Source organism: Notolepis coatsorum, assembly GCF_963971535.1.
Source record: "Notolepis coatsorum genome assembly, chromosome: 5".
NCBI lineage: Eukaryota > Metazoa > Chordata > Actinopteri > Aulopiformes > Paralepididae > Notolepis > Notolepis coatsorum.
In genome coordinates this window covers 14511973-14529799 of record NC_140169.1, presented here as the reverse complement: position 1 = coordinate 14529799, position 17827 = coordinate 14511973, and the positions used below count along the sequence as shown (strand labels likewise).

At 47.8% G+C, this 17827-nt stretch overlaps 1 protein-coding gene across 1 annotated transcript in view; it reads right to left on the bottom strand.

The window, feature by feature from the left end:
- LOC311227909 (Golgi pH regulator) overlaps nucleotides 1-17318 on the bottom strand; it is a 48893-nt gene extending 31575 nt beyond the window's left edge. Inside the window, exons 1-7 of the mRNA XM_084313769.1 lie at nucleotides 17100-17318; nucleotides 16796-16855; nucleotides 16452-16555; nucleotides 14915-15021; nucleotides 14694-14795; nucleotides 4222-4342; nucleotides 823-903 (exon numbers count right to left, since the gene is read on the bottom strand). Of these exons, the coding sequence (XP_084169895.1) occupies nucleotides 823-903; nucleotides 4222-4342; nucleotides 14694-14795; nucleotides 14915-15021; nucleotides 16452-16555; nucleotides 16796-16855; nucleotides 17100-17141 (617 nt within the window). The 5' untranslated portion in view covers nucleotides 17142-17318. The remainder of the gene's footprint in view (nucleotides 1-822; nucleotides 904-4221; nucleotides 4343-14693; nucleotides 14796-14914; nucleotides 15022-16451; nucleotides 16556-16795; nucleotides 16856-17099) is intronic.
- Nucleotides 17319-17827: the final 509 nt, after the last annotated feature.

Here is a 17827-nt window from a genome sequence, read left to right as displayed (position 1 = left end):
TAGTTTGGTTGGATGCACTTCAAGCTGCTTCCACATGGAGGCAACTTGTCTTTTTTGTAGTTGTGGGAACTACTTTTTCTGGCGGATGGTTTTTTCAATAAATCTTCGATTAATGTGTGTTTATTGTATAGAAATAAGGTTGGATGAATCTGGCAGTTGTATAAAAGCTTTACACCACTTGCAGTCGTGATTTGTGAACAATAAACCATGCCTAGGGGGGTCTAACGACCACCCCTAGGCATGGTTTATTGTTCACAAACCACTCCTGCGCGTGATGTAATGCTTAATTATAAAATTGAGGGTGTAATATATTATTGAGCTGCATCGAGATGCATAGTAGAATCGAATTGAATCGTGGACAGCTGAATCATAATCGAATCGAATCGTGAGGCCAGTGAAGACTCACAGCTCTAGAGTTTGAGTTGAACAGGGCCGGTGGCCAGATACACACATAAAGAAGAGAAGAGGAGACGCAACAGGGCCGACATACAAGTTTTCCTGAACATAGTTTCTGATCGCAATAGACAGTTTCACTGAAATTCTGTTGCTAGGGAACAGTTTGGACTCAAGTGTATTTCCTGTCAGATATTGTAATTAGCAAATAAACGTGGGTCCATTGAGAATGTTTCAAATTGACAACATAAACACAATCGGCGTATTGAACAGCCAAATCGGATTTGACTGAGAGGATTCTGAGTCAGATACAGCCCAAAATATATATTTTTACATTTTCTTCAGGCAGGAAAGAGGCTGAATCTAGAGGGATATATTAGTAGTATTATTATATAAATAATATACACATGTATATTATTTCTCTCTTACCGTTTCTTCTTGCTGACGATCATGTCCATAGTTTGGAGCAGCCGCCTTTCCAGCGCCAGGATGTCACTGTCTGTCACGTTTCTGTAGAAGATCACATAATCACATCACATGCTGTCATGTTTCTGCAGAACCTCACAGTTACATCACATCTCTGGTAAGCAATAGGTTTTAAGAGAGGTCCTTCTGAATGGTTGCATATAGTGGGAAACACATTTTTTAAGATTTGTCGATTAAATCAACTTTGTCCTTTACATTTAACTAGGGATGTCCGATATTATCGGCCTACCGATATTGGCATTACAATGTGATATCGGTATCGGTTTTCAAAAAAACTTATTTATTTTTATTTTACATTTCTATAACCTTTATTTACCCAGGCAAGCAAGTAAGAACAAATTCTGATTTTATTTATTGTCAAAAGTATGCATAATGTTATGTTAATTCCACAACAAGACATATGTAATGTTAATTACCTGAAATTATTCCGTTTTTTGGGGGGGGGAAACCCTGCATATATCGGTATCGGTTGATATCGGTATCGGAAATTAAGAGTTGGACAATATCGGTATATCGGTAAAAAAGCCAATATCGAGCATCCCTACATTTAACCCATCCTAACTATTCAGGAGCAGTGGGTCAGCTACAGTGTGGCTCCCAGGGTCCGGGGACCAACTCCAGTTGTAATGCACACACACACCTCTTAACACTTCCCTTGCCAAAAACGCTGTACAGCGATATTGCCCGCCATGCGTTGACCGCCAGACCTCGCTGTACAGCGTTATTGAGATCATATTTAATTTTTTCGCCATGGCATTCATAATTCAGCCACCCAGCCTCTGGTGATCCAGTGGGACCCTGCACAATATTGCAACGCCTCAATACCGCCGCCTGGTGGATGATCGGGCGAGTTACATTCAAGTCAAACCGGAAGTGGCAATCGGTGCATCTGGGAAATCCGTCCGGCAGTCACATCTCGTTACGGTACTCCAGACAAACACTGGCGTGCATATGGATGGCTGACATAACTCAATACTCAATATGATTTGGGCGTTTATTGCGACATACAAACCGGAAATGGATCTAGGAGTTCTACGTCAAATAAGTGGGATCTTTTCCCTCCAGTCTCGTCGGCGAACGGTAAGAGGCAACTAACGTTATTTTTAGCCCGATTGTACATTTCTTTATTTACAAACCATCAGATCAATAAATCAACCCATACTACATAAAGCAGTTGGTGACAATCAAGGAGTTATAAATGACCCCCCCCCTCCCCCTTTCCTTCACGCATGATGAAGCATAACTGTACCGATCATATACATTTGAATTTTTTAATATAGCGTGTCTAGGGAAGACACGCCAATCGATAATCTATATATGCGTTTAGGCCTATAAATCACACTCTAAGAATTACTGCAGAAAACGTTAAAAACATACTTATATTCTAGAAGGTATTTTTGTATGAATGAAAAACTATAACGTTCCCACATCCTGAACGATAGATAATCGATGTTGAATGGGCCATAGTAATGTCAATATAGCAATACAATTTAAAAAGGTATAGCCCTGCAAAGAAGGTGAGCCACTCCATAGGGTTATAGTGCTGGCAGAGAGGGGCATGAGATGGGCAAACTGCCCGGCGGGCAAAGTGTTAAAAGACTCTTGAACACACACGCACTCTGCACTCCACCTTTTTTTTTTTTATCCTCTTTTTCTCCGCCTGATTTTCAATTTTTTCTCCCCATCCCAATTTTAGTCGTCATGTCAATTTCCCCCCCTCCCCTACCTGGTTGTTGTGCGCATGTTCCTCCTACTGGTCGGTACAAGGGAACCCTGAAGTCCACCACATGCTTCCTCCGACACATGTGGCGACAGCCAGTGGCTCTCTTCTCACCTGGCAGCAAGGACTCTCATTGGTGAAGCGTAACGTGTGGGAGGTCACGCTGCCTTCACCATTTCCTGCCTTTCGCTGAGCAGGCACCCAGACCTGACCTGTAGGCGTCGCTGTCCACAACGCCAGATTACCACCAACGACTTCCCTCCCCCTAACTCAGCCAAACGAGTTAGTATGACGACCGGCCCAAGCCGCAGGGCAATGCTGACTCCGGGAGTCGAGACCGCAGCCTCTTGCATTGGTGACGAGCGCAATCTCCGCTACGCCACCCGACCGCCTTGCACTCCACCTTAATATGCACATATACTTTTAGGCAAGACACTTTCTGTAAATAATTGACAGTTTTATTTTACCTCATTTTATATTTGATTTGATCTTACTACTACTACTTGTTACCATTCATTGTTGTTTCTTAATTGTGCACTGTTGAGTCTGAAACACAAAAGTCGAAACAAAAATATTTTATTACCTGCAATGCCCATGTATTGTTGTGTATTTGACAAATAAAAGAACTTGAACAGTACCATGGTCGAGTACATTAGTAGACTATGAATGTCTTTAGTGGAGGATGCACTGGTCGCTCCGTGACCGAGCTCACCTGAGGAAGTAGGACATGTACGTGTAACAGTTGACCGAGCTCACCTGAGGAAGTAGGCCATGTACGTGTAACAGTTGACCGAGCTCACCTGAGGAAGTAGGCCATGTACGTGTAACAGTTGACCGAGCTCACCTGAGGAAGTAGGACATGTACGTGTAACAGTTGACCGAGCTCACCTGAGGAAGTAGGACATGTACGTGTAACAGTTGACCGAGCTCACCTGAGGAAGTAGGCCATGTACGTGTAACAGTTGACCGAGCTCACCTGAGGAAGTAGGCCATGTACGTGTAGGGACAGTTGACCGAGCTCACCTGAGGAAGTAGGCCATGTACGTGTAGGGGCAGTTGACCGAGCTCACCTGAGGAAGTAGGCCATGTACGTGTAGGGACAGTTGACCGAGCTCACCTGAGGAAGTAGGCCATGTACGTGTAGGGACAGTTGACCGAGCTCACCTGAGGAAGTAGGCCATGTACGTGTAGGGACAGTTGACCGAGCTCACCTGAGGAAGTAGGCCATGTACGTGTAGGGACAGTTGACCGAGCTCACCTGAGGAAGTAGGCCATGTACGTGTAGGGACAGTTGACCGAGCTCACCTGAGGAAGTAGGCCATGTACGTGTAGGGACAGTTGACCGAGCTCACCTGAGGAAGTAGGCCATGTACGTGTAACAGTTGACCGAGCTCACCTGAGGAAGTAGGACATGTACGTGTAGGGACAGTTGACCGAGCTCACCTGAGGAAGTAGGCCATGTACGTGTAACAGTTGACCGAGCTCACCTGAGGAAGTAGGACATGTACGTGTAGGGACAGTTGACCGAGCTCACCTGAGGAAGTAGGACATGTACGTGTAACAGTTGACCGAGCTCACCTGAGGAAGTAGGCCATGTACGTGTAACAGTTGACCGAGCTCACCTGAGGAAGTAGGACATGTACGTGTAGGGACAGTTGACGGCACCAAAGCCCGACAGCAGAGCCATGAGCGTGACCCCGATGACCCCGACGCGACTGATCAGCTGCTCGATGGACAGGATGCCTGGGGAACAGACGGCGACAGACTGAGAACACCACTCACCTCGAGGCACTCCATGCTGATACTTCAAGGGGTTTATGTGGAATACTAATAAGAACCATGGACTATCCCCAAGATGTTTCCTACATTGTTTCCCCATCAAACCCATTTCAGATTCTACTTCATGTGGACACTAGGGATGGGGACCGAATCCGGTACTTTTAAGGGTATCGACTGAATCACGTCGGTACTACGGAGTACCGATTCACGTGAGATCCACCGGTGCCACAATTTCGTTACCGATGACGTCAGCGTTTAGTTTACCGCAAAACAAAACCTATGAAGTGTGCCGCATGTTCACGTCAACGTTCACGCGTACAATACACGCTGACCTAGGATTTTATTGATTTGATTCAACAACAAAGCAGTCGGGGCAATGGCAAGCCGAAAACGGTCGCAAGTGTGGTTACACTTTACAAAGCTAGATGCAGACAACGCTCGTTGCAATATTATATATTATATTTAAATGAACAAATTGTTCTAAATAAATTATAATGATAATAAATCATTTGAAGTTTGGACTAATTTTTTATAACTGAGATAGGTAGATAAAGAATGTTGAGACTAAAGTACCAAAAAAACTAAAAAAGGTACCGTTGGGTACCGGTATCGATTCACAGGTACCGGTATCGGTTCAAATGTGAACGGTACCCAACCCTAGTGGACACCCAAAGGGTTGGAGTGCATGACATACATAGAACCCTATTTTCGTGAATATCAGCGCAGGTTGTATATATAAAAAAAAAACATCAATACCTTGTCTTATAGGGACTGCTACCTTATAATTTCACAGAGTTGTAATTAACACCACACAAGGATTCAATGTCCCTGATGACATCACTGGTGGCCATAATTGAAACTCAATTACTCTCAATAACTGTCAAAAAAACAAAATTAACGTGTACAAAACTGTTTTAGAGTTCTTGGATGTGTGTGAAATTATGTGCAAAATAAATCAGCATTGTTTTTTTGGTGAAGTGCCCCTTTAAATTTGTTAATGAATGAATGAATGAATGAAAACTTTATTTAACAGATTGCAGAATGGGTACAATACAGTACGGCTCAATACACACAATTGTTAAGGGGATGCAGACCTGAGAAAGACGTTTGTCTTGTTTACATCAGGGTCCCCCATTTTCAATTCATATAGACATTTATGACATACACAACATACATGACATTTATGGCATAGGGACATATAGGTATTTAGTACTGATACATTTGTGACATAAACGGTATTCAAATATACAGTACTGTTTCCCCTAGATCCTGACAAGAGTATATACATATGATGGGGAGGGGACTGTACATTAGGAGGGGGTGGGTGGGTGGGAGAGAAATATACATACGGCGGGGAGGGAATATATACATGCGGTGGGGAGGACACTGTCTATTAGGAGGTGGTGGGGGTTTTGGGCATTTACGGTGGCCAGTTTCGAATTGCAGCCTCCCGTAGGTGCTCTTTAAGAGCGGTTTTGAATGTGGGTAGGGATTCACATTCCTTTACAGCTTTGGGTAGGGCGTTCCACATTGATGTGGCATAATTGTGAAACGTGTTTAGTCCCTTGTTTGAGCCGAATCTGGGTTTAACATGATTTGTTGAGCTTCCTCTGGTGTAGTGGTTGTGGTATTCACTGACCTTTGGGAAGTATTTTGACATGTACATGGGTACCTTAGTCGTATAGTGTATCTTGTAGACCAGGCCCATTGCAAGTTGCTGTACTCTGTCGTCTACTCTAAGCCATCCTAGGTTGTCAAAGTGGGCAGGGGTGAGGTGGGTTCTGGGGGTAAGGTCAAGTAGTAGTCTGACCAGTTTGTTTTGTGATGTTTGTAATCTTGTTTTAAGCGCCTTTGAGGTGCTTTGGTACCATGAGGTGCACGCATAGTCGTAGTACCCTTGAATGAGTGCTCCTGCCAGAGTCTTCAGGGTATTCTTGTTTACCAGAGAGGAGATTCGGTACAAGAATCTAGTTCATTGGTTGACTTTTTTTATTACATTGGATGCCATTTTGTCACAGGAAAGATTTGCCTCTAGGATGGAACCCAGGTAGGTAATTTCGTCTTTCCTTGTGACAATATTGTCACCCACTGTAACTGAGAAGCCGTCGGTCTTGCTGAGATCACAACAAGCTATTTAAGCTTCACTGAATGAAGCTTAAATTGCTAGAGCAGCCTTTACTGACTTGACCTCTCTCTCCCACGTTCCACCGAAGTGGGGTGCATTTGGAGGGTTGTAGGAGAAGGTGACCTGTTAGGAGGCCAGCTCGTCCCTCAACTCCTCACTCATCTGGTGGTAACTCTTGATGAGTTCAGCTTCTCCTCCCTTGAAGTTCATCCCGTGATCAGACCATAAGGTATGGGGTCGCCCTCTCCTTCCAGTAAATCGATGGAATGACTGGAGGAAGCTGTCTGTTGTCATTTCAGCCAGCACCTCGAGATGGACGGCTCTCATGGTGAGGCACTTGAAGATGATTCCCCATCTCTTAGCAGTTGCTCTCCCGATCTCCGCCTTGATGGTGAAGGGCCCGAAGCAGTCCATGCCCGTGTTGTGGAAGGGCGCTTCTTGGAGACGGAGGCGGCAGGACGGGAGGTCAGCCATTCGTGGCATGATGGGTTGGGCTCTGAGCTTCTGGCAGTCTGTGCATGACCGTTGGTAACGCCGCACAGCCTCCCGGCCGCGAAGTATCCAGAACCTTCTCCTGAGCTCCGCGAAGAGCCGCTCCGCTCCAGGGTGATACAATTTGGTGTCATAGTGACGAATCACCAAGTTAGTCACCGGATGCTTCGAGGGGAGTAGGATGGGGTGTTTGCTGTCCTCGGTGAGGCCCTGAGCCCGTCGTAGGCGGCCTCCGACACGTATGAGGTATTTCTCGTCCAGTTCGGGGGCCAGTAGCCTCAGCTTGCTGTCTTTTGGTAGCTCCATCTCCCGTCCCAAACACGCCATCTCGATCTGGAAGACCTCCCGCTGCACCCTCTGCAGCAACATGATCTCAGCTGCGGCGTAGTCGTCGGCGCTGAGGGGGGTCGGGTCTCCGGGACCGGGGTTCCGGTGGTGGAAGGTACGTACTTGGAGCTCTTCTAGGGTCTGGCAATCCTCAACCTTGGGACCGCCGGTGTTTGATGGGTCTAGGAGTCCGGTGAGGCCGCAGAAGATGGACTTCTTAAGTTCCACCTCCACCTCTGCGTTCTCCAAGTTCGGAGGAGAAGGCCAGTCTTCTTCTGGCTTGCGTAGGTAGTCGGGTCCACGGTGGTAGAGGTTGGGACGTGCCAATTCCTCGAGGGTCGCACCTCTGGTGATCACGTCCGCCGGGTTGACCTCTGTCGAAACGTATCGCCAGCAGCTGATCCCCACAAGCTCTTGGATCTCTGTCACCCTTGTTCCCACGAATACTTTATATCTGCACGAAGTCGACTGGATCCACTGGATGACTGTTGTGGAGTCAGACCACATCGACACCGCGTGAAGGGGGAGGTGCAGCTCTTCCTTCAGCATCTTTCCCAACTGGGCTCCACTTAGAGATGCGCAGAGCTCCAGCCGGGGAATGGATTGCTGCTTCTTGGGTGCAACTCTTGAGCGTGCAAGAATGAAGGAGACGTGGACTGTGTCGTCGGGCTCCACCGCGCGCAGGTACGCTACTGCACCATATGCCTTCTCAGACGCGTCACAGAATACATGAAGGGAGAGCTGGCTGCCGGTCAGACTGACGCTCGAGGGAAAGTAGCTCCTGGGAAACTCGATCTGTTGGAGGGTGGGGAGCTCTTCTTCCCACTTCTTCCACTTCGCCCGAGTGTCTCTGGTAGGGGGTCATCCCATCCCTTCGCCTCAGTCCACAGCTCGCTGACCAGAGCCTTGGCACGAGTCGTGTAGGGGTTGATGTAACCCAACGGGTCATATTGACTCGCCAGAGTACTGTAGATCGACCTCCTTGTTACGTAATGGCGAGTTTCGATTTTCTTTTGCCGGTAACACAGGGTGTCAGACTTGAAATGCCAGAGGAGACTCAGAGTCATTTCCTGGGCGTCCTCACTTGACTGGGAGAGCCAGGTCTCGCTGCTGTCAGCCTTCGCTTCGTCTGGGAGGTCTCGGACGACCTCAGGGTCGTTGGTGGCCCACTGGCGGACCTCAAAGCCAGCGGTGGCCAGGAAGGTGCGTATGTCAGCTTGTAGGCCTCTTCCGCGGTCTCCACGCTGTGGAGGCAGTTGTCCACATAGAAACTGTGGTGGACAGCATCGGAGACTCCGGGGGGTGCGGCGCCGTCGTCGACATGAAGCTGCAGGGCGTAGGTGGCGCAACACGGGCTGCAGGTCGTCCCGAAGGGCAGCACCTCCCACTGATAGATGGACGGTTCCGGGTCGTCTGGGTTTTCTCTCCACAAGAACCTCATGAGTGGCTTATCTTCGTCGAGCAAACACACCTGATGGAACATGCGTTTGATGTCGCCACTGATGGCGGTCTTCTGTCGTCGGAAGCGCACCATGACTCCGAGGAGAGGAGGGGTCAGAGTCGGACCGGGCAGGAGATAGCGGTTGAGGTTCTGCTGGCGCACTTGAAAGCTGCAATTAAAGACCACTCTGTTCTTTCCGTTGTGCTTAACGTTATGGTGTGGAAGGTACCATGACTCGGTACTCCTTTCCGCCTCCTCAGGCTTCAGCCTCCTGATGAGTCCAGACTCTATGAGCTTGCTCATTTCTGTGGCGTAGGCGGCAGCCGTCTCGGGGTCTCTGCTGAGTCTTCTTTCAGTGCTAAGCAGACACGGCTTCGCTACTCCTGGGGGAACCTTGAAGGTCGGCATGGGCTCTCTTCTCAAGAGCGGTGTGGCATATCTGAGGACACCGTGCACGCAGACACGCTTGGTCTTGGCTTGGAGAAGATCCATCGCCTTATCTTCTTTGGAGCGAGTGTGTATCTTCTCGTTTTTGTATGGAGCAATGTCCAGCTGCCATAACCTCTGAACATTCTCCAGCAGTGCCTCGTCTTCGTGCCCCGCTCCAATGAAGCGTTCAGATTTCTTAGACTGATGGGGCCCTGCAGGGTCCAGCCTAGCGGAGTCTCCAGGGCGACGGGACATCCGGGTGGACCCGGGATGATGTGCTTGGGTAAAGTGAGGTTCACATTATCGGAGCCGAGCAGGAGGGTGGGCTTCACCTCCATTGCAGCGTTGATCCCCAGATTACGGAGATGTGGGTACCTCTTCATGAGGGACTCCATCGGGTAGCCGTAACTGGAGAGACACAACCCGGCAGCTGTGAATACGCGGCTCACCTTGAAGACTTCCTTCGGCCGTCCGGCCGGTGTGAGGGTGAGGGCCACACTTTCTCCTTGAATAGTGGTGCGCCCTGGTTGGATAGTGAGGAGATCCAGCTCCTCTGCGTCGCCCACGAGTCCAAGGGCGATGGCAGCCTCACGCATCAGCAGCGTGCGCTCCGAGCCATCGTCATTAACCGCGTAGGTCTCCAGAGTCTTGTCGCGGTTCCGCAGGACCACCGGCACAATCTTCAACAGCACGCGGGGAGTGCTGCCCCTCACGGGGCCCACGTAGTAGTTGCATAGCTCTCTAGAGGGCTCATCACGGACTTCCGCCCCGTAAGGCTTAGCCTTGTCGTCTCTATTGTTGAGGTCGTGGAGGGCCGTGAGGTGGATCTTCCCGCACCCGCTCTGTCTGCAGGGTCCCTTGAGGGTGCAGTCCTTTGCTCTGTGCTCACGGGCGCACTTCCAGCACCGCTTATTCTCTATTATCCACTGTTTCTTTTCCTCTGTAGTCTTCTCCTTGAACACGGTACAGTTGTCTAGCCAGTGGACCTCTGTGCAGCACTGGCATGGCGGCGGAGTCTTCTTCTCTCCTTTCTTCTGGGAGGAGAAGCCTCATTGGCCTTTCGGGGGCCCTTGGTGCTCCTTTGATGTGGTTTCATGTACGGTGGTCAGCACCCTAACGGGCCGCCCCGTTCGGTCGGACTTGTCTCGTCCACTGCGTCCATTGCCTCTCGGCTCTTCCCGCTTGGGGAGGCGGATGTGCCTCATCTCCAACTTCAGGAACTCTGAGAGCTCCATCAGGGTAGACAGTGGCTGTTGAGGGTGGAGACGCTCGTGTTCCCGTCAGAACCTCTCTTCCCTTTCCTTTGGAAGCTTCCTGACGAAGCGTTCTACGTTGGAGCCTGCATAGAGCTCAGTGCGGCCGGCGGCTCCTTGAAACGTCAGGAGGCTCACCAGAGCCTGTACCTTCAAGGAGTATGCGTCCAGGGCATGGTCGTCCTTTATGTCTGCCATTTCTCCCAGCTCGTGGATCTCATCCAATATGTGGTCCCACGGGCGTCCCCAGCGCTCGTCCAGGGCCTGGATAGAAGAAGTATAGGGGGTGGGGGAGTATGCGTTGGCAGTGCATATGAGCTTGGCCGCAGGCAGCCTACAGTGCATAGACAGCTCGAGGAACTTCTGTTGCTCGCTGTGGTTGGCGGCGCCCAGGAGGAACTCCAGACACATCCTCATGTCATGGTACTGGCTTCTAGAATTGTCTTTGAAGAATGGGATGGCGCTCCCTGGTGGGCGCTGTGGGAGCGGGTCGTACCTAGGGGCCGGTGTAGTTGCGGGCCAATGTTGATGGGATCTGGAGGTTGCTCTGTGTGTGGCGGGTAGCCGCTCACATTGAGAGGGGGGTGGCACCTCTCCTGGTGCCGTATATTCCTCCTGCAGACGAGCCAGTCGCCTTTCCAGGTCTTCGGAGTCGGCCTTGTCCCCTCTTCGGGGTCGGGGATACGTAGCCGGGTGCTCCTCCCTTTCAGGCTGGCGGCGCTGGGGTGAGTTATTCCTAGTGGAGACTCTTGATGATTGCCTGGAGGCAGAGGCCGATTGCAGTTGGGCGGTAGCGAGCCGGGCGTACTCCAAGGCCTGGGCTGCCGCTCTATCGCGCTCCCGCTCCAGTGCTTCCGTGGCTCTTCTCTCTCTGTCGAGCGCATCTTGGCGTCGTTGAGCCTCTCTTGCGAGCGCATCTTCGCGTTGTTGTTGCATGCATTGGAATATGAGTTCTGTTTGGCTTGTAACGCTCCCTCTGCTTTGTGCTCTGCTGGGGGGCCTACCAGTTCTGCGAGTGTCTAGGAAGAACTCTCCCGGTTGGAAGTGATTGAAGTCCTGCCTGCTGCGTGGCTCCACTCTGTCTGGGGGATTGATATCCTCTCCAGGTTGCGAGTCGTTTTCAGCGGAGTCACACTCCTCTTCTTCTTCAGGCTCATCTTGCTCATACTCATCTTGGTTGGCGGTATTCAGTGGCGAGAAGGTAGTTATGTCTTTACTACACGGGACTGCCACCTGGTGTCTCTTCCTCTCTTCAGGCCGCTGGGGGGTGTCAGTCGGGTCTGACTCTGTTCTCAGAGTCTGATCTAACTGCGGTGTGGCAGCAGCACCCTCTACTAGCTGGGGTGTGCCTGCCGTCTGATCTAACTGTGGTGTGGCAGCAGCACCCTCTACTAGCTGGGGTGTGCCTGCCGTCTGGGTTGTAAAGTCCCCTACTGTCCGGTCAGCTGATGTGTTTAGCACATGCTGATTGCTCTCCGAACTAGGGCTACTGGGTGTACCCAGGACACAGTCATCTAGTCGGGAGGGTAATCTACGCTCCCTAGGAGCACGTGTCTTCCCTTCAGGGAAGGGGGGGGGGGGGAAGGAACCCTTTGAACCTACCTCGCTCTTTCGTGACATCCTATCTGGTTTAACTCCGGCTCGAAGTGACCAAATTGTGCGGGAGCTTAGAGGACTGTATATAATTGTCACCTTAGGGGGTGTGGTAGGATGCCTTAACTCTTAGGGTGCGGTTACACCTTTCGTTTCATTTTCGTATCATTGTCATATGCGTTTCGCCGCGACGTCGTGCGCCTCGAGTCACACTTTCGTTTTTTTTTTGTTTTTGTCACCCGAGCACACTGATGTAGTACACTGCCAAAGCAGTAGGTGGCAAACATGAAGGCAATTTCAACCAATCAGAACTTGAATGTGCCAATACACTTCCTGGAAGCTCCAGCAAAGAAAATGTCAATAAGGCAGGCGCCTATGCCGTGCCACCATCTTGCCTATTTACTCAATGCAGCTATTCTTTTTCAGCAAAGCCTAATAAAAGTGCAATAAACAAAACGGATACATTCACTGTGTGTTCTGCCTGTCATTTGTTGATGAAACAAAACTAACATCAACACAAGTGACCACCAAGAGCGGATAGTTTAGTCTAAAAAACGATCGGTAGCATTGTTAGCTGCATGCTAACGTCAATGGAATTTGCCATTATAACAGTATAGCATTGTGGCTAGAAGCTAACGTTAGCTCACGCTACTTAACCAGCACCAAACTGATGATATCGGGAGCTATCAGTGGTTAGATAACATTAGAGACAACGCTGTGTGTATTAAACAAAGGTGAATAGATGACTGGGCCATTTTGTTTAATGCTTGTTAAGTTGAAAGAGGAGCTTTGAGCTAACAGGGTTGATAGCTAACACTAGCTCATGTTATCCAGTGGCAGTGCCAATTGGTAATGCTAGCAGAATGAATGGATGTAAACTTTCTTTAACATATTGCATATGGGTACAATACAATACGGCTCAATACAAACAATTGTTAAGGGAATGCAGACTGTTGTAGCTTGGACTGGGGTCCTTATAACAATAACTTGACAACACATAGTAGCTGCAGCTATTTGGTTTGGGACAGCTCTCTGTCACCGGAAGGGCACGCAGATGGTATCTACTGCGCATGGGCGTTTTCGCAACAACGGCTCATGCAGACTACACGCTGTTGTCGGCGTGTTTTTTAGCGTTTCTCCAAAACGCAAACACAATTTTGCGTTTCAGCCGTATCCACAAAAAAACGCCAAAAAACGCATTTCTGTGTAATAGGGACATGAAACGTATTCAAAAACGTATAAAAAAACGCCACAAATACACTAGTCTAACCATGGCCTTAAACTAATTGTACCAAATACACAACTGAGTGAATAACTTAAAATGGAGTCACCTAAACTAGAAAGAGCGAGGAAACTGTTTGAATCATAATGCCATTATATAAGCAAAAAAGGGGAAAAAAGATACATACAAATATTGTTATCACGTTACACAATGTCTAATTAAATACTATCACTAAATTTAGATGGGCGCCCAAATAGTTCTATTAAAGTCTTCTGGCCAAACGTTGCCGCGGTTACCACTGTGTCAGAGGAACAATTCCCTCTGCAGTATGAGAGAGATGGAGAGAATCAGTAATCCTGGTGGGGAGGAAGAACCCGGATGGGTTCTGTAACGAGGAGTAGTAGACCGCTGTGTGGTGATGAGGGCGGGAAGACGCTGCCCGGTCCGATTGGCGCCACCAGTCTGCTCCTGCAGACCAGATGCTCCGCTGTGGTGGATCCGAGTGTCTCGCTCCGCTCCGTGGTGCTGCACGGCGCACGCCGACAGCTACTGAAGACACGCTGGTCCCTCTGTACCACAGGCTACTGCTAGTGGCTACGACATAGGACTAGTTGTGTCCTCTTACAGCGTCCCTTCGACACAGACCCTATCTAAATGTTCTCTGGTCTGTGTTATTATCGTCTGATATGTCCCAGTATAGTGCAGCTATCAACGCATGGGCTGGAGCTACTTTAGGTATTAGCACCGAGCTAGCTAGCTTCGGCTAACTGTTCACGATAAATGGGGAATACTATAGTCCGCTGTAATGTGCTAATCCCAGACGTTTACTAAACATCGAATTAGCTGGGTACTAAAACTCACTCTCTCTTGGTGGTATAATGTCCGCTTGGTAAGCAACTTTACATCCTTGCATTGGTCACCGTCAAACTATAACGTTAACGAGAGCAACGCTGGAGGCACGTCTGTTCTCTAACATGTCCGGTCAAGTTCTACGTCAACAACACGTATCCTAGAGGAAGTGACGCACTTACGAGGGAACACTACCACCTCTGGCCCACTAGATGGCAGCACCGTCATATAACCTGAGATGCCATCAATAGGCAGACAGTGTAACATTATGTGGTAAATAATAACTTAACGCCCACATATTAAACAGGTTGGTGAACTTAAAGGGGGATTATTTTAAGTCTAATTTTACCTAATTGCAGACCCTTCAGCACAATTGGTGTGGGGTGTGATGGACGTGGGGTGTGATGGACGTGGGGTGAGATTGGTGTGGGGTGTGATGGACGTGGGGTGTGATTGGTGAGGGGTGTGATGGACGTGGGGTGTGATGGACGTGGGGTGTGATGGACGTGGGGTGCGATGGACATGGGGTGTGATTGGTGTGGGGTGTGATGGACGTGGGGTGCGATAGATGCACAGTGACTCACCATGTTTAGGACTGAGGATGGGGAAAGGGTCCCCCAGCTTCCAGAAGAAATACATGAAGGTGAACCAGACCACACATGCAAAAAGCAGCTTCTGTCTCTGCACTGTATGAAGAAAAAAGAAAAAGAAAACAGTCCCCCATGTGTGACGAGGTGTGTAGGTTGTAACAGTTTATCACCAGTTGCAGAGCGGCCATATGGAACTGTCCTCATGCTATACTCACACAGGCGTATGTTGCTGACGACAAAGTAACCGATGTAGAAAGGCACCACAAAGATAAGAACCAGGAGAATCACGTAGAGGTTCAGCTTCCAATGGAAATACCTGGAACTGAAGTGTGATAGAGAAGTGAGGACTACAGCCAAATATCCTTGTTGCAGGGCTGAACCATTCATCAAAGTTCTATTGAGATCGCAACATGGTCTGGTGCAATATCCAAATGGCAGGAGGTGCAAGTATTTGTTAAAAGGCAAAAGGTGTGTCATAATACCATTCTAAGGTACGTATGTGACCAGTGGCGTAACTCTCTCTCAATGTGTGCCAGGGACAGATTTGGGGGCGTGGCGAGTGACGTCGATGGGTCTCTACATGCGTCTCTACATTTCGTAGCCGCATTTCTGCAGACCCCTCTCTGATTGGTTGAACTCTATTTCTGCAGACCCCTCTCTGATTGGTTGAGCGAAGCCCCTCTCTGATTGGTTGAGCGTGCGCATGCGCATGAGCCGCAACAAGCTCCTCCAGAAACTCCGTTAAGCTCCAGAGAGAGAGGCTGAAAACCCACAGTTCTTGCCCGACGGATGGGAGCGAATCCCGGATCCGAGTTTTCTGATGACTACCCCCAAAACACGGAGGTCGCGAACGCAATTTATACGCATGGAAGTAGATTACGCCATAACGAATCATTAAAAAAATTATACCGTTAACTGGAATATGTTGTGTGTGCCTTTCTGAATATGATTTGGGAGGGTTATAATAGAAGAAAGACAGTGTAAACAATATAACGTTATGTGAATAAACCGCGAAATAATAACGAATTCCTTGGTCAATAGAAGTCTCTGTGATACTTTCTGAATATGATTTGGGAGGGTTATAATAGAAGAAAGACAGTGTAAACAATATAACGTTATGTGAATAAACCGCGAAATAATAACTAATTCCTTGGTCAATAGAAGTCTCTGTGATACTTTCTGAATATGATTTGGGAGGGTTATAATAGAAGAAAGACAGTGTAAACAATATGTTTGACGTATTTTAACACACACCTAGGCTGACGACCCGAGCTATTATTATGCAAAGACAAGTACTTTAGCGAGTGGGTACTTGGCCCGTGCAGGGCAAGAATGCGACCCCCATCTACTGCTCTTTGCATAATAATAGAACAGGTAGTCAGACTCAGCTCTTTGGACGGTAAAACGTGGGGGGGACACTTTCCGATGTCCCCGGCGTCAGTTACGCCCCTGTATGTGACGCTGCAGAGATGACCCTGCCTACAAATGTAATTCTACAGACTTAAGAAAACATCTTTGTTTGATCCAGATCACAGCGAAAATTATACGATATAATTGAAATATTTTTCAATGAAAATGATAATAACGCAAACATGATTATTCCCTCTAATATCATGAATGATATGATATCGCAATTGCAATATCAATCCAAAATAATCACAATTAGAAATGTTACCAAAATTGTTCAGCCCTACCTAGTAGCCATAAAAGAAAATAGCATTTCTGTCACACACTTTAATGCACAACACTTACCTACTGCTTAAGGCACCCAGAATCTCAAAGATGATCAGCTCAAACATGGTGCAAGAGAAGGCGAAGGTGATGGAGAACACTACCTGGACAACATACTGGCGCACCTGTCAACAAACATCACCATGGCTTGTTGTCATGTCACTCAACCACTTGGTTAGCATTCATATTAATGGTCAGTCTAGGACTGTCTGTCTACAGCCGATGGGTCACAACAAGCACATTGTGGGATCAGGTTATGTATGCTGCTACAGTATGTATCGTAGACATTATTCTGACAGGGCGTATTGCCCAGAGACCATGGACTAATTGTGCTTTCAGGTAAAATGTCATAATGTCGATTTTACCTCGTAGTCTTTGAAAAGCTGGCGCATGAAGAACAACCAGCCAAATCCAAAAAACAGCACCTACGTTGGGTTGACAAGAGATGTCCGAATGGAAGTGGAGAGTAGAATGATGAAGACATTTTTACAAGTGAATATTTTTCAAGATAACAAAATGAGCAACCAACTAAATTAACGTTAACTGCTAACTAGGAAGAGCACAAGAGAAACTGCTGCTTGCAGATTATATTGGTTCGGGGGAAGCTAAACGTAACGCTAATCATTATTTACAAGTTAAGATATTAACTAAAAGTCACGTCAACGTTACCTGTGAGGTGAACATGATCACAGAGTCCACAAGAAACGACATTATTGTGCTGTTTATAACGTTAAACCGCGACCAGTAATCTATCGAAAGCTCTCTGCTTGACTGCGCTAATTTCAGTTCATGCTGAAATTACAAATCAGCATTAACTAAAAAAACTATTGTTATTTTGTTGTCGATTTCATTTTAGAAACGTTTGTTGTTGTTGAGCTGTCAACTTGTGGGCTGTGAATGGCGTCATCAGAACGAGCCAACGAAGTTTTCTTCCGTCGCGGTCATGTGACGTACCGCTCCGCCCCCCCGGGCAAAGTGACAATTAAAAATCCATCAAAAATAGACTGAGCAAAAAATATATATTTACACTTCAGATGTAATTACAAAGGAAGGAATCACACATTTAAAAAATAATGTCAACCGTCGACCATCCCATGATACAGACCTCATTAACATATTGCTAAAATACTTTTAAGTGTCAAATAATAAAATGGAAATAAAGTAGATTAAGTGGGCAAGAGATAAATGTATGTGATGAAAAGGAAAAATAAGCAAAATAATACAATTTGTCTAAATCCAAGTAGATATCAAATATATAAAACATATATAATGATGTTTCCGCCAGCAGGCTTCTCTCTCTCTCTTGATGAATAAAATCCTCAGATGATTATTGATGGTGAACTAAATTGTTCCTAAATTAGTTTTTGCTGGGGATGTTCAGATCCCACACATTGGAA